Here is a 21,116-nt window from a genome sequence, read left to right as displayed (position 1 = left end):
TTTGGGCCAGTTCCACTAGATGGCAACATGGTCAGGGTGCTGCTGTCCAAGGGTGAAGTTTACAAGCGACCCAGAATAGAGGAGCTCCCACATACCCCTCCTCTTCCTTCTACACGTATCCCCTTGCCTCTTCACCTTTAGCCTGGCTATTTTCAACCAGTAATTTATAATGTGCTTTAAATGGTTCATGCCTACTCATGGGTGTGTTTGCCTTAATCACTCCAGCCTTGGAAAAGTTATATATGTTCTTCTTTCTGCCAAAGTATGTTACTTACCCTCCCTTTGGAACTCTACCCAAAACTCACTTCTTCCATAAAACCTTCCCAACCAAACCTGGCTCTGATCCCAACTTTATATATGCCATGATATATAGTCACAGACATACGACCACTTCTATATACTGGATAGAATATGCTTATATACATACATACAAAGAAAGCTGACAGAGAATCACATGCACAGCTCTGGGCATCTGGTAGCCAAATGTACACTTGACATAAATGATGTGCCAGTGACCACATCCCACGTAACAGAAGAAGTCATGGTCCTAGGAAATCGCATTAGCTGCCAAGCTGTCAATTAATGAGCCAAGAAACTACATATATTAACACCCATCTATGTCTTCCAATTTTTTAGTTCCTCCCTAGCATTCAAGTTGGGCTCCACAAAGTTCTCTGAGCAGAAAAATTCTAAATAAATTCCAACAAAATTTATGTATAAACTTGAAAAAAATGTGTAAATATAAATATAAATTTAAGGACTACTGAAGATTCTCTTTATTTCAACCTTCAAAAACTTTTTCAATTTACCTTAAAAATAAAATTAAGTCTACTTGTAGAAGCATTAAATAAGCTGAAAATAAGCCTGAAGTGTACTTTGAAAGTACAAAAGGGCTTACCTATGGGATAAAATTGCGTATTGGCTGTTAGAAGAAGTGGCAGTAGGGAGGTTCTGACAGACCCCTACACACTGGGAGAACAGAAATAAACACCCGTGCATTCGTAGGCCACCCCATGGTGTCGCTGCCACTACCAGACCACTGGGCGTCAGAGATGTCTTAGACTCAATAAAGCTCATGGAAATTGTAAAAACAAGAAACTTTAAGTGAAAAAGCTATCCAGTCTTTTCGGAGCCCCATTTTCTGAAACACTTCAAGCCTTCATTTGTCTCCAAATGAAACTGTCTACATGCAAATTTAGATGCTATTTTTTTCACCCACAGTAGTGGGTGAAAACCTCCCTCAGCAAAATGCCAGTTCTCCACACCCAGAGTCACAGTGAAAGAAAAGCCGTGATTTGTTGAACACAGCCACTTTAAAGCTGCGACCAGAAGTCATTCCCTCGTAGACAGCAACACCAGGTTACTTAGTCATCTGAACATTCCACCGGATTCCAACATGGACCTTACACCCAGGTTAGTCTGAGGGCAGTTTTAACTCACCTAGTTTCAGCATTTTCTCCCTGTATCGATCAGGACAGCTTCAGAGTCTTGGCAGAGTCACATAGACGGGAGGAAAATGCACAGCCACCCTTGCTGGTACGTTCTCTACGGCATCTGGCATCTGTATCACCTTCAGGAAGAGTCAGTCCTCCTTGAGAATAATTCAAAAGAATCTATACTGTCCTTTTGAAAAATCTACCATGAGCTTTCCAAACAAATGCACAGAGACACTGGTCAACAACAGTCACTTTGAAAGTTGTCTTGCTTGTTATTCTGGGAGCTGGGTTTCGTCACCTGTAGTGGAATGCATTAGGTAGCCTTTAATTTTGAATCCAGAGAGGTCTCCACATCCCAGTGGGGATGGACTGGTTGCTGCCTGCACTTGCTACCTGTAAACTACGGCTACACAGAAACACGGGGATTATCTCTGAGAGGCGAACAGGAGATATTTTCAAAGTCAAGCAGAAACAGGAAGTCTAATGTTTCAACATGCTAGAAAAGAGGAGCGCATACTTTAAAAAAGGGAGCAGCACCAATCATAGATGCCTGGAAAAGAGAAAATAAAAAAACACCTCATTCCTACCTGGCCAGTATAAACATGAATGTGTATTCATAGTTAAGTACTGCTTGGAGGTGTTGTTGTTCTCCGGAAAACTAAAGAAAAGAGTTTGGGCAATGTTCTACTTAAAATCATTAGTCTCTTGCTTCTGAAGAGAATATAAGGTTTTTATTAAAAATGTGCACATGACTATATCCAGACACACACAATGTGTACATATGAATACACAAATATGTGCATATACACCAACAGTCCTTCAGAAGCTTGTTTATTTACTGGCGCTTCGACCATCAGCACCACCCACAAGTCCTTCCCCTCTCATCCCCACCACAGAGACTCCGCCAGTTCTGCCTGGCGCACTTCAAGTGCACCACCTCTGCGAACCCTCTTTCTGTGGATCCCCAGGGGATCACTGGAGTTTTCTTGGTAACACTTTCTGGGTACCTAATCACAGTTGTCCTTATATTATTTTTGGTGACTCATCTATCTATATTCTACTACCTGCTAACTAAGTTTCTTGATTTTATTTTTATGCTCTTGAAGCAATAACACTTTGTCTTGAGTCTAACAGGTACTCAGCAAAAAAAGAAAAAACAGATAGCAAGTGAAATGCAACAGTCAAGTGCTCTGGGGTCTGGTAGGTGTGGCTGATGAGCCAGTGGTGCCGCTTCCTGGTTTTGTAGACTTGTACGCTTCTTGACATCTCCCAGCAATTTTATTCTCTGTAAATAAGAATAACCTCATCTACCTCAGAGAATTGCAATCAGGATGCAAAGAGAACCATGTGAAGCAAATGCAGAGAGCACACAAATGGCAACAAACCTTGCTGTTGACCTGCATTAACACCTTCCACTAAGTGTTTCGGAGAGGAGGCTGAAAGAGACACAGAATCAACACCAATTTACACACATATTATACATTTCTTGTTTTCCTTAGCCTGCATTGTCACGTGACTAAGTTTGGAATCCATCCTTTTGCATTTCTTTGTGTTATCTTCCCAAATTCTGGCTGGCCCCTTAATGCTACGTATTCATCAGGGACAAAGGGTCAAAGAAGATACCAAGAGAATACTCCTCCTGGGAGGGCAGGTTTCTTTTCTTTTTGTTTTTTAATTTTAGTATTTTTGAATTTTGAGAGGGAAGGGAGGAAGAAGGAGAGGGAGGAAAACATTGATGTGAGAACCATCAGTTGGTTGCCTCTCATATGTGCCCTGACTGGGGACTGAACCTGAAACCCTGGCATGTGTCCTGACCTGGAATCAAACTGACAACCTTTTGGTTTGCGGGAGGACACTCATTCAACTGAGCCACATGGGCTGGGGCTGGAATAGCAGGTTTCTAAATCACAAGTACTTCCCAAATCCTGACTCAGTGGCAATTTTGAGGGTAAATTACAAAGTGTAAAAAGCAGAAATGCTACATCTAAACAGAGGGACTAGCATCTCGCATTTCCTTAAAATGTGGTCCAAGTGGTAGCTGCATGGCTAGGAGCCTTCGGAAATCACTCTGTCCACTACAGACAGAAGAAGGAGCAGCACAGTGAAGCTGTGGGAAGCGAAGGCTGGAGGAAGTCATACGGCATCACATAAAAACAACTGCCAACAGTGGCAGTGCCCTCACACATGCTCCAGGCACAGTCAGGGAGGCACCAGCACATTACTGACACCAGGCAAGGGCATAGAAGCCTGTAAGCACTATAGCCCTCTGTATCAGCTGGGCACCTCCACACCCTGCAGGACCAATTCCTGATTTTGCAGAGAGCTCTCCAACAATAGGAGAGTAAAAAGCAACACATCTGGATGGGCAGGGGACCCGTTTCCTTAAAGACATCCTGCCCAGGTCTTACATGCTTAGATTTACTCAAAGTTTGCTGTCTTAAGCAATTCTAACAGTTGTAATTATGTATTCTGGTCATCCTACTTCATTTGGGAAGAAAGAAGAAGCACAGTCAGGGGCTAAAGATCAGGAAGATTTGTGGCACAGTCAAAACTCACAGAACACCCTTCTGTAAAAAAATATCTAACTTTCTTCAATTGCCTTTGTAGATATGAATACAGTTCTTTTTTAAAATTTATTTTTTACATATATTTTATTGATTATACTATTACAGTTGTCCCATTACCACCCCTTCACTCCCCTCCACCCTGCACACCCTCTCCCACCCACATTCCCCCCTTTTAGTTCATGTCCACATGTCATAGGTTCTTTAGCTTCTACATTTCCCATGCTATTGTTGCCCTCCCCCTGTCTATTTTCTATCTATTGTCTATGCTACTTATTCTCTACACCTTCCCCGCCACCCCGCTCTCCTCCGCCCACTTCCCTGTTGCTAACCCTCCATGTGTCCATGTGATCTCCATTTCTGTGGTTCTGTTCCTGTTCTAGTTGTTTGCTTAGTTTGCTTTTGTTTTAGGTGTGGTTGTTACTAACTGTGAGTTTGATTTCTGTTTTTTACTGTTCATATTTTTTATCTTCTTTTTCTTAGATAAGTCCCTTTAACATTTCATAAAATAAGGGCTTGGTGATGATGAACTCCTTTAACTTGGCCTTATCTGAGAAGTACTTTATCTGCCCTTCCATTCTCAATGAAAGCTTTGCTGGATAGAGCAATCTTGGATGTAGGTCCTTGTCTTTCATGACTTGGAATACTTCTTTCTAGCCCCTTCTTGCCTGCAAGATCTCTTTTGAGAAATCAGCTAACATTCTGATGGGAGCTCCTTTGTAGATAACTGTCCCCTTATCTCTTACTGCTTCTAGAATTCTCTCCTTCATTTTTACCTTGGCTAATGTAATTATGATGTGCCTTGGTGTGTTCCTCCTTGGGTCCAAACTCTTTGGTACCCTCTGAGCTTCCTGGACTTCCTGGAAGTCTATTTCCCTTGCCAGATTGGGGAAGTTCTCCTTTATTATTTGTTCAAATAACTTTTCCACTTGTTGCTTTTCCTCTTCTCCTTATGGTACCCCTATAATTCGGATTTTGGAATGTTTAAAGGTGTCCTGGAGGTTCCTAAGCCTCTCCTCATTTTTTTGAATTCTTGTTTCTTCATTCTTTTCTGTTTTGTTGTACCTTTCTTCCTTCTGGTCCATTCCATTGATTTGAAACCCAGTTTTCTTTCCATCACTATTGGTTCCATGTGCATTTTTCTTCATTTCACTTATAGTAGCCTTCATTTGTTCATCTAGTTTGCGACCAAAATCAACCAATTCTGTGAGCATCCTGATCACCAGTGCTTTGAAATGTGCATCTGATAGGTTGGCAATCTCTCGTTTGCTTAAAAGTACTGGCCAAGGGGCTTTTAATTCTGTTTGAGCCATCTTTCCCTGCCCCCCCCTTTGGTCTGGTCGTGCCTGTTGCATATGAGGGGTGGGGCCTTAGGTGTTCACCAGCGCGGGGCACCTCAGTTGCTGGGTTGTGATGTTGTATGTGGGGGCAGGATCTGAGAAGGAACAATTGCACCTGCTCTGCTCTCTCTAGGACTTCAGTACCCTTTGCTGCTTCCCACAAGCAGATTGGGCCCCTCTGGTGCTGGCTCCCGGGCAGGTGGGCTTGTGTACTTTCTAGGACTCCGTGGGTATCCCCAAGGAGCTCTCCTGTGAGGCTGATTCGCCTGGCCTCAACCCCCACAGGTGTTTTCAATCAGTGCTTTTAGACTTTGTTTCCCGGCGCTGAGTCCCTGGGTTGCTCAGTCTGTGTTGCTGCCCGTTTTTGCCTAGTTTATCTGCCCGTGAATGTGTGACCGCAGACAGCCAGCTGCCTTGCGCCCCTCACTAGGTCTGCTCGTTGCCTCCCGCACCCAGGGTCTGCTGCTGGGTCCATCAGCTGCCCCTGCACTTCTGGGGTCCACCAACTGCCGTCTGCGCCCAGTGCACCCACATCTGCCAGCCACTGCTTTTTCATGCCTGGACCCTTTGACCCCTCTCCATAGGCCTCCGACTCCGCTCCTCCTTACAGGTCTGGATGAATGGTTGTCAGACTTTCATTTAGTTCATTTCTTTCTGTTCTGGATGTTTTTTTGTTTCTAAATTTTTGTTGTCCTTAGTTTTGTTTGTGCAAGGAGGCACAGTGCGTCTACCTAGCCTCCATCTTGGCCAGAAGTCCTGAATACAGTTCTTCTATGCTTCCCAGGGACTTGCAAATTAGGACCCTCTCAGGAGCTGCAAGGATCAACAGTTGTGATGGTGGCACAAGGCAGCGGCATCACCCTGTGCTCTGAGGCAGAGAGGGGAAAGGAGGCAGCAGGGATTCCAGCCCTAGAAGCCCCTCCTGGTGGCCCACTGACATAGGAATCTGTCCAGATCCAGCTTTGTTAAAGCAGCTTGTGCTCAGGGATACACGTGGCTCTCCATCTTTTTCTGCAGCAGGGTGCCTCCAGGGAGTACAACTGGCATGGACTGAAATGGAGGCACTCAAAGCTTCACTAGGGAAGTCTGGGTGCACCTTATCTGATATTTCCTTTCCACCTATCTGCAACCACATGACAGTGGCTCTTAGAAAACTAGATCCTCCTCTTTCTGAGCATGCTATCTCCACGTTATCTAGGCATCTCTAAGCAAGACGCTATCACTTAAATCATTTCACTGTCTCCACACCTGATGAAAGTGGGTTGTAATCCCAATTTCCAAAGACACTGACAGAGCAGAAGAGGTTAAGCAGCATATTCAACAGGGCTCTGCAAGGTGAGGCCAGGCTGGGAAGAGAAGCCAGAAGACCTAGGCCCTCCCCTCCCAAAATAATCTCTACAGTGCACATTTTCTCTCTGGCCTAGTTTCGTCCACTGCTTATTGCATACCCCAAGAAAAACATTTTTTTGCAGACGCCCACATCCTTATCGGCAACACATTCAACAAAATCAGCACAAGAATAATAAAATGTGCCTGCATGAAAAAGATTCCTTCGTTTGTTTATTTCATCTGATTCTATAGCCTCAGAGACAGAACTGGAAACACATCTACAAAACACCTTGACCTTTGTGCTTTGGCATTCCCATGATACTCTGTAGTCCCTAGAGCAAGACTTGGTGGCTGCCAAGAGTAGTGGTATTTTCTTTCTGTTCAACCCCACTCCCTGCCATTCCCTATCCATTCTCTCTGCACCCTCCACTTCTGCATCGTTTTCAGCCACCTTAACTCTTAGAAAGACCTCCTTAAAACTGTGGTCCAACAAGAGACTCCTCCTGATTCAGCTTCTCTCTGTCCCTCTCCTCTTCTTCAAGGAATGAGCGCTCATTGGTGAAGTGGGAAAGAAGACAGGCCGAGGGGAAATCATTCCAAGGGACTGCCTGAGATTGGCAAGGTGCTCTGAAGCCTTTTACAGATATTATCACAGACAGGGCGGATGGTCAGGCTTTCCCTCTCTCTCGCCCAAGGAGGACTCACACTGGCAGAAAAGTGCATGGTTCATGCCTAGACAAGGGTGGGGAAGTCCCACTGGCTGAGCACCTGCTGGAACCTGGGCAGCGTGCATGGCGCTTCCCCTACACTTTCTCAGTTCTCACCAAAACTGTAGGAGCTGGGCCCTATTGCCCTCTGGTTACAGGTGAACAAACTGAGCACCATAAATTTAATATATCTGTTCAGTACAATGCCAGGATATGAACGTAGGTATGTCTCTAAATCTGTTGACTTTTTTTCTCTTCATATCATGAACATGTCCTTGGTTTAGTGGACAGAAAGCACACATGTGGAACCATCTGGAAAATAAAAAGGACACCTGGCAACCTCCCCTGCAAGGCCTGGCAGAGCAGTCAAACAGTGTGAACAGAGCTGCTGGGGGCCAGCGCTGGCGTCAAGGTGTCAAGGGCAGGTCTGGGGCGCAGGCTTCTCAAGTCTGTCATCATTTCAGCTGTCACTCATGGCCTCCCGCAACAGGGTGCACAGAAAGGAAGTGTGCACGGGAAGGCAGACCTTTCTACCATATAGTAAGTGTTTCTGTGTTTTAGGTATAAATTTTACAAAGTATGACACAACGAACAAACAAATAAAGGGTGTCTTTCTCTTTTCTCTCTTAGAATCGCCTAACTTCAGCATTGGCAAGACCTCTGATATCACCTAAGCTCACTTCACAGCAAGTAGGACGAGGCAGCCCAGCGAGGCTGCAGGCGGGCCCAAGTCACTGAGCTGGCTGCTTGAACTCGCAGCTGCGGTGACAGCCGGGGCTCAGGACTTCAGAACGGGCTTTTATGTCTGCCTTCTCTGACGCAGGCCCAACTCTCTCTTCACACTTACACCACCAATGAAAACACCAAATCAGCATTTACAAAGCAAAGAAACACCGAGCATCTGCTGCAGTATGTGTGCTGGTGCGCAAATGTGGTCTATTTTCTCCGGACCTGAGTATAAACAGAGTCTTGACATTTTATAGCATTCTTCCATCGCAAACTTTCATGTGAAATTGAACATGATCCCTCGTAATTAAATATTAAACTAATTAAAGTTTCAATTTGCCAAGAAAAACTCTCCAATTCAGAGTAAATGTCTCCATAAATTTCTAGAATTTCCATTTAATATGCAACATATGATATTTCCCAAGCTGAATTCCTCACACTCTCTCCACTGCCAAATCTGATGACTTTTCTGTCTAACCTCTCTGGATTCCATCACCACCCTGCCACACTGTCATCAGTAGTTCTTCTCTTGGTCTGGAGGGTCACCCATCCACCAAGTACTGCTGGCTCCTTATCTGTGCTCTCCTGTCCTCATTTTCATTTATATTCTGTCAAACCCTTTGCTTTAACGGTAGCAGAAGGTGGTTTCTTGAAAAGACAGCTTTCCAGAGAGGGCCAGCAAAGCAGTTCTACTCTCCTTCCCTCTTTAGAGGACACAGACTTTGTCATTTTGTCATTTTACCCACGTGGTTATTTTCAAACTTGAATTTGAAAACGCAACTCCCAGAAAATTTAAATTTCAAGAGCAAGAAAAAATTACACCATGTCTTGAGTAAAGTTTTTCTTTGACCCACCCCCCTGCCCAACCCCAGGAAAAACACATAGCAGCCCTGACCATTTGTAGAAGGGCAACGTGCCACCCACCTTCTTCGTCTTACCCGTGGGCACCCAGTGCCCCCCTGCTCCTGTACCCACCAGTCAGTACCTGTCCCTTCCCCCATCCTCCTCGGCCCAACAACGGAACAAATTTACATCAGGACAGGCTGACATCAAACAGTCTCCTTCTACATGTGACAGGGGAGCAGGCATTGCCAGCAAACCACCTCTCGTCCCCTGGAGAGGCGTCAGAGCCCTGCATTCTTTCCCCACTAAGCTGTGCTACTCTTACAGATGAGCAGGGGGCCACGGGAGCCCAAGTCCCCCATCTTGGGGCCCTTCGGGACAAAGGAGGTCACGCGGGCTAGTTTAATCAAGAAAACGCTCTTTGTACAGCAAAGGGCAGGCTGATACCAAATTCATACATTTCCTGACCCCAAACAGCCTCTCTTCTGGGGCTCCATATCTCACCTTCCCATCAGCCACTCAGATTTGACACCTCAGTGTCATGAGCCTCACTCCCCAACCCTGTCCCAGAAACCTGCCTCCCCCCAGCCACCAAGTTCTCCTATTTCCCCACCTCTGCGATGTGATGCCCAGCGCCCCATCCCCTCGCTCCAGCCCCAGGCCAGCTCCATCTGCCTCCTGTGCTTACCGCTCCTTGAGCTCAGTTGCGCTGGTAGTGCATCTTCCCAAAGCACAGGCCTATCACCAGCACGTCACCATCTGTGCCGAGAATTAAGTTTGAAAAGTACTTTCCAGTCCAGTCCACACTTCACCATGTCACTCTGATGAGGAATATGTGATGCTTCCCAAATGCATGGGATTTAAGGTGGTCTCAGTCCTGCCCGCCCACCTCTGGGCCTCTGCTCACTCACCTTCCTTTGCCCCGCAGGTTTTTTCCGATGACCATCAGCTACAAAACACAGCCAGTCTCCCAAGGCTCAGCTTGCACAAGGCTCATCATGACGCCTGTAGCCAGATGCCAGCTCCCACACCTCTGTCTCCCTCTGTCACTTGGAAGCTTTCTTACAGCATTTAGCATGTTTTACTCCAAGGGACAGCAGTGCAATACACATTACACTGCATGTCCCTAGGTGAGTTCTCTCATTCAACAAAATCAGCCTGCATTTATCCAGTACCTACTGCATGGGAGGCACTGACTTACATGCTGGGGACACTGGAAAATAAAACATGAGGTCTCCTGTCCCACAAAACTGACATTCAGGGAGAAAGGGATGGCAGACAACTAAACACAGAAATAAATACAGGACAGATCATGAGAGCTGATAGGAAGGACAGGAACAGGGGTTTCTGAGGGAGACCGCTCTGGCAGAGGTGGCACTGAAGCCAGAGGCAGAGCAGGAGCTCCAGCCTGAGACAGAACAAGCCTGGACACGCTCCAGGGAAAGGAGCAGAAAAAGGGCGATGTGGCTGCAGTGTTGGAAGCACAGGGAAGAAGGGTACGAGAAGGAGCTGGGAATTAAGCAAAGACCAGAACAGGAAAGGACCATATAGGACACGGTAAGAAGTGTGTATTATATGGTGGGAAGGTAAAATAGGTAAAATGTCTGGAAGGCAAAGTGGCAATCAAGATCAAAACCTCAAAACTCCACATGTTCTTTGAACCACTTCTAAGAATACATCCAAAGAAACAGAGACAAGTGCAGACAGCTGTAGTTCAAGGGAGTTGTGTGTTGTTATGCCAACGGTGGAAACATAACAGCCGAACGATCCAAATGGGGGATTGGTTCAGTGAACTGCGGCACATCTATCTAGGGACATGCAGAACAGTCTTTTAAAATGACCTGTGGAGTAGTTAATACCACAAGAATGCCTCACAAAGGCTACAAAGCAACATATAAAAGCAAAGAAATTATAGTAAGTAGTATATAATTTTTATAGAGGAAAAATTACAAGCATACAAATAAAGTCCTGGTGTGATATATGCACAAAGTTTTGTTTTGTTTTGTTTTCCCTGGGTGATGAAATTAAGAAATTTCCTTCTTTCTTTCTTTCTTTCTTTCTTTCTTTCTTTCTTTCTCAAATTGTAGTTGATAAATATACTATATATATTTTCACAGCAAGAAAAAGGTTTTGAGAAATCTGCGAGTCACAAGAATGTATAGCAGTGTGTACATCCTGTGAGATCACAAAAATAAATTGAGGCTGCTGATCAAGAGGTGGCCAGGGCAGTCTTCTGACTTTTTAGGGAACCTTCAAAGCAAAACAGAAAAACCATAAAAACTCCCTAGGAGTTAGGGCAGGAAGTGTGTCATTCTCTTCTTGCTTTTCCTCCTGACTCAGCACTGACTGTGCGGCCCCTCTGACCCCTGTTGGGAAGGCACAGCAGATAGGCGTCTGGGAGGTGGGAGGCTGGCAAACCTCACCCAGAATCTCGCAGCCCTGGGCGTGACATTTACATTCTGACCTGGATCTTCTAAAGGAAAAAGCTTTCCCTATTCTTCTTTAGATTCATTATAACTGAGACCAACAGTTGATTACGTTTTTGTATATTTCTTTTAAGTAAGATTTACTGCTCAAGACCCAAACACACTCTTGTGTTCAAGCCTTCTGCCTAAACAGGTTTGACAATTTCATGAGTAGTTCAGACAAGTCACAACAGGTCTCAGACACTTGGATCTGGCTTACACGAGGTCACGTTGAAGACGTTCCCGGCAGAGGCCCCTGCCGCCAGCTTGCCTCCCTGCTCTCCTCTGGGTCACACCGGTCGTTTGGTTCCAAGCCCTGTCTGGCAGCCTCCTGAGCTCAGAACTCAGAGACCACTCAGCTAGCACAGATTGAAAGTGATTGCTAGCAGAATCCCACACACTTCTTTCAGTTTCGTTTTTACTAAGCCCCTGGCAACTACAGAGCTGAGAAAAACATAACACACAGGATCACACCACAAAACTGAAAGTTTTGACTTTGGAGGCCTTTACATTTTTCAGGCAAATTAAATCAGAATTTGAGGACACTGACTATTACAATCCAGGGCCACTGCCTGCCCACATTCATTCAACACATATCTATTGGGCCTTACTGTGCCCGATGGGGGCCCCTAGGTTTAATAAACAAGGGGGCCAGAGGCAGCATGTGATGCCTTAAGACGGTGTGGTGGGCGTATGAAGTGAGGGGCACAGAGAGTTCCAGGAGACTCCAACAAGTACAATCAGTTTGAGAAATAGGCTGTTAAAAATCTTATAAGCTCTGTTTAAAGTTTAGACTTTATCAAAACTTCAATAAGACATCTTAACCAGAAGATAACAATCAGGTAGATATCTTACAAAGACCAACAGCAGCACAGAAAGGCAGACTGGAGAGGGGGTGGGAATAAGGGGCATGTGGCACATGAACTGTCCTTGACGTAATCTAGGTAAGGCATGGTGGTGGTGTCTTGGTCATAGCTGCTGGCAGAAAACCATGACAAGCAGTATATAGATTCTCTAGCCATTTCATGGGAGAAGTGATAATACTGGCAATTGATGGGGTACAGGACTGAGGTAGAGAAAGAAGCCTTCTGGGTTTCTGGGTGACCAACGGGATCACTTACTGAGGGGGAAACTGGGAGAGAAGTTAACTTCAGCTGACTGCATATTGAATTTGAGTTGCCTGTCAGCTTTCCAAGTACTGATGAACACTTTACAGATGGACATACAGGTCTAGAATTTTGACAAGAGGTCAGACTTGAACTATAAGTTTGGAACTCATTGCCAGGTGAGAATGTGAAGCCCTGGGGATGGATAGGATCACCAAAGGAGAGAGAAAAGCAGAGAACCCAGAGTTCTAAGAAAAAGCAACCTTTCCTTAGTGAGGACATGTTTTTATTGATTTGAGGAGAGAGAGAAAGGGAGGTGGGGGAGGGAGAGGGAGAGAAGGAGTGAGAAAGAGAAAGAAAGAGAAAGAGAGAGAAAGAGAGACATCGGTGCAAAAGAGAAACATTGATTGGTTGTCTCCTGTATGCACCCAGACTGGGGATTGAACATGCAGCCTTATGGTGTATGGGACGATGCTCCAACCAACCAAGTCACCTGGCCAGGACAGAAATACCAACATTTAATAGAGGGGCAAAAAAGAAGAAGGTGACTGAGAAGGTACAGAGAAAAGGAAGAAGAAAACCTAGAGACTGGACTGTCAAGGATAGTCTGTGCAGAAAGCAGGAGCAGTATGGACTCGCACTAAGCAGTCAAGAGAGAACTGGAAGGTGCCCATCCAGCAATCACTAGAAGGCCAGATGCTGTTCTACTTCTTCCCATGCCTCTGTATTTCTGGAGTCATCCGTGATCAGGCAGGGGTCAAATGGGAGGCAGGATGATAAGAGACTAAGTTCTGAGAGAAGCTTAACAGTAGATCCTGGCTAGGGCAGCACGGTTTGCTGAGGAGCTGGAAAGGGGACCAACATCCACAGAAGTGACAAAATACGAGGTTCTGGGATCAGGCCTCAAGGAGTGGCACTCTGTTACTATTGGCATCTGTGATGTATGGCATTTTAACAGTGCAGGGAACAGAGCAGTGACGAGGTTCTAGTAAAACAGCCAGACAACAGGATATCAAACAGAGATAAATGCTATGTGAGGGTAGAAGGGGATACACTGTAAGAAAAGGGAGCATTTGGGAGGGGCTTTCTCCTGGGGTGACATCTGAGCAGAAAGCTGAAAAGAGGGAAAGAGCCAAGGGACATGTCAGGAGGAAGGGCCCTCCAGGCAGAAGGAGGGGTGGTACAAAGGCTCTGGGGTAGGAGCCAGGTTGGCACGTTTTCGGCACAGCAAGGCAGTCAGTGTGGTCTAGGAGGAGTGGGAAAGCTGGAGGTGTAAGAGATGAAGTTGTAGAGTTGGGCCAGAGCCATGTCAAGGGGGTCCTTTCACTCATGGTAAAAAAGGCGGACTTTATTAGTCACCATGGGAGGGGACAGGAGAGTTTGAAGCAAGGGAGCGACAAGGTCTGATGGGTTTTGTAAGAGCACTCTGACAACATGAGCAGAAGTGGCAAGGGGAACAGGCACGAGCAAAGAAGCTGACAGGTTCTTGAGAAGAGAAATGGTGGTAGTAGAAGTGGAGAGATGTGAGATAGCAATATTTAGAAGGACAGTGGACAAGACTGGCTATTGGATGAGCTGTGGACTGCCAAGGGAATGAAGACACAAGATGCCATCTAGGCTTTTAAGCTGAGAAATATATATAAATGTGTAGATTGAGAAAAGCAGACCCAGGCTGAAGGAGCAGGTTGGGAGGGTGAGGTAGAAATTAAAATGCCTATTCCTACAGGAAATTAAAATAAACAACAAAACAGTCAGGTCTGGAGTGTGGAAAAAATGTGTTACATACTTTAATTTTGGAGTCATGTGCTAGCATTTGGTAGTTATTCTGTGAGCTTAGGTGAAATCACCGGATCACCAATCCTGGCTGCACATTAGTATCCTCATGTAACAAAAAACAAACTGATGTCCATGAATCTTCAGAGACTCTGAATTAATTAAACTCAAATTAAGGGTGGGGAGAAGAAGGCCAGGACTGGGCCCTCGGTCACCTCAGTAGAAGAGTCCAGCAGGAGTTACAGATGGCACGTGGGGAAAAGTGGGTGTGATACCCTTGAAGCCACACCAAGAAAGTGTTTTAAGAAGAGGCAAGGATGAACCGTGCAGAATGCTGCTAAACCTGAGTAGGAGGAGGAGAGGGGAGCCCACGCATCTGTTAGAATGGAGGTCTCTGGTGACTTTAACAGAGACAGTTTTGGGGAGTGGAGGGATGAGGAAGGGCAGTGAGGAGGGTGGGATGCGGGCAGAGACAGCTCCTTAGAGAGTCCACCAGAATGGAGGAGAGCAGTGGGCCTAGAGCTGGAAGGCTTCTTTGGATGGGTGAATCTGGTTTCTCATTTGCTTTTTAAGACAGGTAATAACAAGGCATGTTTTGATGTTGATGAGGACGCCCCTGCATGGAGAAAGGCACTGGTGTTGTAACAGGGGGTGCAACTGCAGGAGGACTTGCAGAGACTGAAGACAGCACGCCCTCAGGGAGCCCGAACTAATGGATCTGGATTGCCTTTTGAATGCCAGGTGTCTCCATTTTTCAGGGGATGTAATATGTCCTAAAAATCGCAAAATGGCTAGGCAGGAATGGAACTTAGTCCAATGTCAAGTTCAATGTCCAATATCCAACTAATCTAGCATTTTCAACCTTTTTTTTTATCTTGTGGCACATATAAACTAATTACTAAAATTCTACTGCACACCAAAAAATATATTTTTTTGCTGATCTGACCAAAAAAATAGGTATAATTTTGATTCATCCACACCAGACAGCTATTGTGTTGGCTGCTGTCATTTTTAACACTGGTTGAAAATCGCTGACCTAATCCAATGTCTACTTCCAGGCCACTGCAGGAATCCCATTTCCAATTGTGGTCCTCCCATTTGTGGTCCTCCTGACAACTTACATTAGAAGGGAACCCCCACACCTCTTCACTCTCTCTACCCCCTTTCTGTCACCAGCCCATGGTTTATGATCTCATTGGACACTCCTTGGACTGAGCCAGAGTCCGTTTTCCTGAATTTCAATCCACTGGCTCCGGTTCTGTGCCTTCAGGACAGAGAACATAGCTAGTCCCTCTTCTGTGTCTTTCAAACATTTGGAAACTATTAACTCTTGCTCCACCCTGTTAGTTCAGAACCCCCAAATCAGTTCTCTTTACATGTATATATAAACAGGTCCCAATTCTAGGAAATATTTAGACAGGGGCCACCAATTCACCTAGCTGTTCTTTAGTGTGATGAAGGCGTAGACAAACATTTTGGAAAAAAGTCACACCAATACCAAACAACCCACAATAACCCTGGTTCCCAAGAAAGCAGAATGATTCCAGGTTATTTCTACTTCAAAGTCCAGGCTTGATCCATTCAATTCTTCAGCAATGATTTAATTCTCTTCCTTCTCATCCTGCCTGCCAGCCCAAGCAGAGAACAATCATCCTCGCCACACCACACGCACACACACACACACACACGCACGTGCACTCTCAGGCTCAGGAGAATATCTGACCATGTATTGAGCAACACCCTGTAATGGTTCTCATGACAATCAAATTTTTAGGAAAGAGTCTCCTAAACTTGGATTAATTTTCTGCAAACTTCATGCAACAAAACTCCAAAGTTGGAAGAAAAGCCTGAATGTTTTCATATCCAAAGAAAACTATTTTTAAGTGTAATTATAAATTAAGTTAAAAGCACAGCTACAAAAACCAGACTTAGATAAAAATTAAAGTATCCTTTGGATTATGGAATCATTGCTAAAACTCAATAAAGAAATAGGATATGTTATTCCAACACAGAAGTTTGGAGTATTCATGCCAAATTTTACATAAGCTTTATTCGTCCAGTCTTAATTTAAAACATTCCAACCACTGGGTGTAAAAGGTACCCAGAATGCAAGAGTATTGGCTTAGTGCCTCAAACCACACAAACAATTTTTTAAGCTAATATAGCTATTAAGGCAAAATACACATAGTAGGCCCTGAAATTCACACTGAATAAATAAACTCTATTGCACCAGAGGCAAAGGACTCACATAATAACAAAAAAATAAAAAATAAAAAATGAAGGAGACAACTGAAAAAACTATTACAGGCATAACCCCAAATTTATATACATGAATTTAATTCTAGTATGAAAGGCTGAGGTAGAGCATTAAAAGTGCCACTTGAAATCTCATTAAATTCCCTTAAAAGAAACAATAAAAAAAAAGAATTGGCAATCAACCACCTGCATAAGATTAGTGAACTCGGAAAACTTTGAAAGTTGTAACTACCCATTTTCATCAGATTTTTGGAAACAAACAGTTTTGAGTATATTTAATATGTTACATTATATTTATATTTAATATTATAATTCACCACCTTAATTAAACACTTTAAAGTTGACAGTGTCCACAGGAAAAAGACAACTTACTTACAGCAAAGATCTTTTATGTATGTCATGCTGGAGGGAGATAAAATACATAACACTAATTATATAAATAATAAATATATGGGTTACAGTTAACCTGCTATAAAAGTATTTCTGATGGTCTGGAAATGAAAGAAAATTGTACAGAGCTAAAATAAAAAATGCCTTTCCTAGTCTGTTCTTCTCTAATGGACAAGATGAGAGTCTAATGGACTCTCCAAAGCAGATAAAATCATATTACTTAGAGCCCATGTAAAATCACTTTCAAATGGTTCTCCCTAGTTTTATGTAAGAAAATAAGCAACTCAAAAGCTTGTTTTAAAATTATTTATTTTGGTTAATTTCTACGGGCTTAATTTTCTTAACTTTAGTCTTCTTCCAAGTCATTCAAGTGCAGGAAACTTATGGTACCACAGAAAGAGATTCTGTCCCCCAAATCAGAGCCATGAGGTGCACCAGCTACAAGGACAGGCCAGGACCACCGAGAGGACAGGACAGAAGAGACCAAAGGGTAGAGTACTAAGCCACTTCCCTCTCCATCTTGCTGGCAGAGTAAAAAATGTAAACTTTTACATGCTATGAGTTCCTCACAGTGGGCATCTACACTACTCTGGCATATCTCATTTCTTAGGCCTGATTATTCTAGAACATTGTTTTTCAACCTAGTACTATGACACTTGGAGCCCGATAATTATATTTGTTATGGTGAAGCTGTCCTGTGCACAGTTGGTTGTTCAACAGCATCTCTGGCTTCTACCCACTAGATGCCAGTAGCATACCGCTCAGCTAGTGGTGACACAAAAATGTCTGCAGATATTGTGAAATGTCCCCTGAGAGAGGGTGGAGGGGGTACCAAATCGCCATAGGTTGAGAGCCACTGTTCTAGGACACTGGTTCTTGGCTACATACTGGAAGCACTTTGAGGGATTTTGGAAAATACTGATTCGGAGCGGTAAGAGGAGAGAGGGGGAAAAGGTACAGAGAATAAGTAGCATAGATGGTAGGTAGAAAATAGACAGGGGGAGGTTAAGAATAGTATGGGAAATGTAGAAGCCAAGAACTTATAAGTGTGACACATGGACATGAACTAAAGGGGGGAAATGTAGGTGGGAGAGGGTGTACAGGGTGGAGGGGAAAAAGGGGGAGGGGGAATGGGACAACTGTAATAGCATAACCAATGAAATATATTAAAAAAAGCAAAAGTTTTCATGCAATGTAAAAAAAAAGGAAAGAAAGAAGAGTGCTGATTCCAAGTCTCATCACCCAGAGATTTTTGACTTAACTCTATTGGGCAAGGTCCTAGGCACCTGATGTTTTTGAAGCCTGAAGATTCTAACATGCAGCCAAGTGTAAGATTCTCTGCGTTATAGTATATTAATGATATCCAGTAAGTCATTGAATCAATATAAGATGGCACAAAAAGGCAAGTCATCCCACCAAATTAGAGTATTACTTATCTTAGTACTGGAATCTACATGATTACAGTAAACAGAAAAAAGCAGAAGACAAGAGGAGGGTGAACTGTAGCTCTGATCTGCAAATGTTTTCTTTTTCCCTTTTGGCTGGACAGGAACTAGAGCATAAAGATTTACCTACTTGAATTTTAACACTGCATCTTAAAACTCCACGGTTTGGAATATTTAGAAACCAAGTTTCTCAGAGAGGAAAACAGACCTATTTCCTCCCAGGGTGAAAATGCCAGCTCGACCATGCTGATGACTTTGGAGCTGCCATCTCTTTAATGAGCGCCACTAAACCAGCCTGGGACAAATGCTGAGTTCGTTCAAAACAACAAACAAACAAGCAGTGGGCTGGGAAGACACGCAGAGAGCCCACGAGGGAAGGGAAGTGAAGCCCTTCCTGGGGGTTCCACCTCCAGCAGATGACATTACCAAGGACCTACCTGGTGTTGACAGCAAAGCTTGACACCTGTACAAAAGCTCCACGGCCATGAGCAGCCAATATTCTTCCCCTCTGCCCATTACACCTTGGCATCCTCTGCCGGCTTCCTCAGTCTGCTCAGCAACACAGGGCGTCCTTCCAACTTCAGCAGAGAATGGCCGGGCACTGCCCCCGAGGGCACCGTTCCCCTATGCGCTAGTCTCTGGCTATGGCTTCCTCACCAACCATGCGGCAGCCTACTAGTTATGCTAACAGACTGATTGATTGCTATTTCTTTAATTAGGAAAAAAGCAAGTAGGCACACACACACATTCACACATGATGGAGACACTTCTCTTAGTTCAGGAACAACAATAATCAGCAACTTGTACTGAGTCATGTGATGCATACAGTAGTATTTTGCTAAGCACCATATATGCATGCTCTCACTGACTCCTGGCAGCACTGTAAAGGAGATGCATTAGTGTCACCACTTGAAAGACAACATTTTTGAGGCTCAGGCAGTTTAAGAAACTTATCCAGCCCTGGCTGGTGTGGCTCAGTGGATTGAGGGCTGACCTGTGAACCAAAGGGTCAGCAGTTCAATTCCCAGTCAGGGCACATGCCTGGGTTGCAGGCCAGGCCCCCTGTAGGGGGCACATGGGAGGCAGCCACACATCAATGTTTCTCTCCTTCTCTGTCTCCCTCCCTTCCCCTCTCTAAAAATAAATAAACTCTTAAAAAAAAGAAACAAACAAACAAACTTATCCAAGGCAAAGCCAGAAGGCAGACCCATTTCTCTCTGGCACCAAAGCCCATGCTCTTAACCATCATGTAATGTGACCTCCCTGGTTCTGCAAGAATCCGTATCAGTGACTTGAACTCCACCAACTGCAAATGTCTCAAGCTCTCACTGATTTGGGTTAGCAATGCTAGGTTAGAAGAAAATTTCCCAGACGTAGAGAGGGTACAGGATATGCAAATTTCATTCCAGACACCACCATGGAGACCACAAGGCATGCTTTACCTGCCTTCAGTTAATCCTGGAGTTCAGATTTGACTCATACTCATGATGCGTTACAACTCTTCTTTCAAGTCTCTCCCTAATGCTCTATTTTCCTTGAGGACTCTCATTTTTCACTCTTGGATTTGCAAATGCCTCTGAGCTGGCTCAGTTCAGCTCACTTAATTCTAACCCATCTTGAACACAGATGTCAGATCTTTCAGTGCCACTTTCAAGTTGTCCCTCTTCTGCTCAAAAATCTGCAAGTTCCCTCGTTCTGATGTCCCCAATTCTTCTGACCAATTCTAAAGACTCCTTTTACTCAGATCCTATACTAACCATCTAGTACTCTCCTTACTATTTCCCACTATAAAATCTCACAGTTCTAATCTACCCAATTTCCATTGTCTTGCGCAGACACACTCTGCTCACACCAGCCTTTATGGCCTGGCTCTGAGAGTCCCATTCTCCACGTCTGAATCAAGACCCACCCTCTCACTTTGAATCCCTTATTGCATTCATTTATTTCATATACATGGAGCAGCAGAAGTAACACCTGCTTGTGTGTGGTTGGCAGGGTAATAACGTGGGTATAATAATTTATAGTTTTAGAACATTTCACCTAAAATGTCATATGGTGTACTTGAATGCGATATTGTTATGTTAGAGAATTACATGCTTATGATTCTGTAATACAAGATTTTGTAATTAAAAAGGGGTGTTTTTTGTGCCAGACCATACACACACATGCATATACACACATATACACATATACACACATACATAAATATGTATGTATACACACACATATTAAAAAGTAAGTCTAAGGCATAACTAGTTTGCTGAGCCACTCTGATCATTGGATCTGGGATACTCTCCCTCCCCCAAATTTTATTAAGCAGTGCCAAGTATTGCTTTAGCTGTTAGAGAGAGACTAGTAAGTACAAAAGCTGACACTCCCTGTACTCCTGGAGTCTTCCTTCTGACTTTTTACGGCCAAACCAACCTTTCCCAAAGATGCCAGACCCATACACATGCATTTCAAATGAGTTTAGTAAACACTATGTGCTGTACCCAGCACGCTCCCTGAATCAAAATGAGAGCTCCTGCAGTGCAGAGTACTCCTTTACTTGACTTAACCTAGCACTGTCAAAGAAACCTGCTGTGTTTATGAAGGACAGGCAGAGGAATGTCCTAGGGATGATGGGAAAAGTGGATTTTACCAGTGGTTTGGAAGTTCCCAGAGGGCATGGGCTACTTCTGTGAGCATTTACTCGGTCCACAGGTATTACTGAATGGTTCCATCAGACAGGTCCTG

The 21,116-nt window shown here is 44.3% G+C and overlaps 1 protein-coding gene across 4 annotated transcripts in view; it reads right to left on the bottom strand.

Moving 5' to 3' along the window:
* TNFAIP8 (TNF alpha induced protein 8) overlaps positions 1–21,116 on the bottom strand; it is a 114,426-nt gene that overhangs the window by 56,363 nt on the left and 36,947 nt on the right. Inside the window, exon 2 of one of the 4 annotated variants that reach the window (XM_045838144.1) lies at positions 1,441–1,734. The exons of 1 other annotated variant lie outside the window; for it this stretch is intronic. In XM_045838144.1, coding sequence (XP_045694100.1) covers positions 1,441–1,453 — 13 coding nt within the window. In that variant the 5' untranslated portion in view covers positions 1,454–1,734. Of the gene's footprint in view, positions 1–1,440; positions 1,735–11,630; positions 11,708–21,116 lie in introns of those variants that run through there. 2 more of the 4 variants (XM_045838145.1, XM_045838148.1) reach the window with 2 other exon arrangements.

Source organism: Phyllostomus hastatus, unplaced genomic scaffold, assembly GCF_019186645.2.
Source record: "Phyllostomus hastatus isolate PE091 unplaced genomic scaffold, TTU_PhHast_1.1 phas_contig_254, whole genome shotgun sequence".
NCBI lineage: Eukaryota > Metazoa > Chordata > Mammalia > Chiroptera > Phyllostomidae > Phyllostomus > Phyllostomus hastatus.
This window is presented reverse-complemented; position numbering and strand designations above follow the sequence as displayed.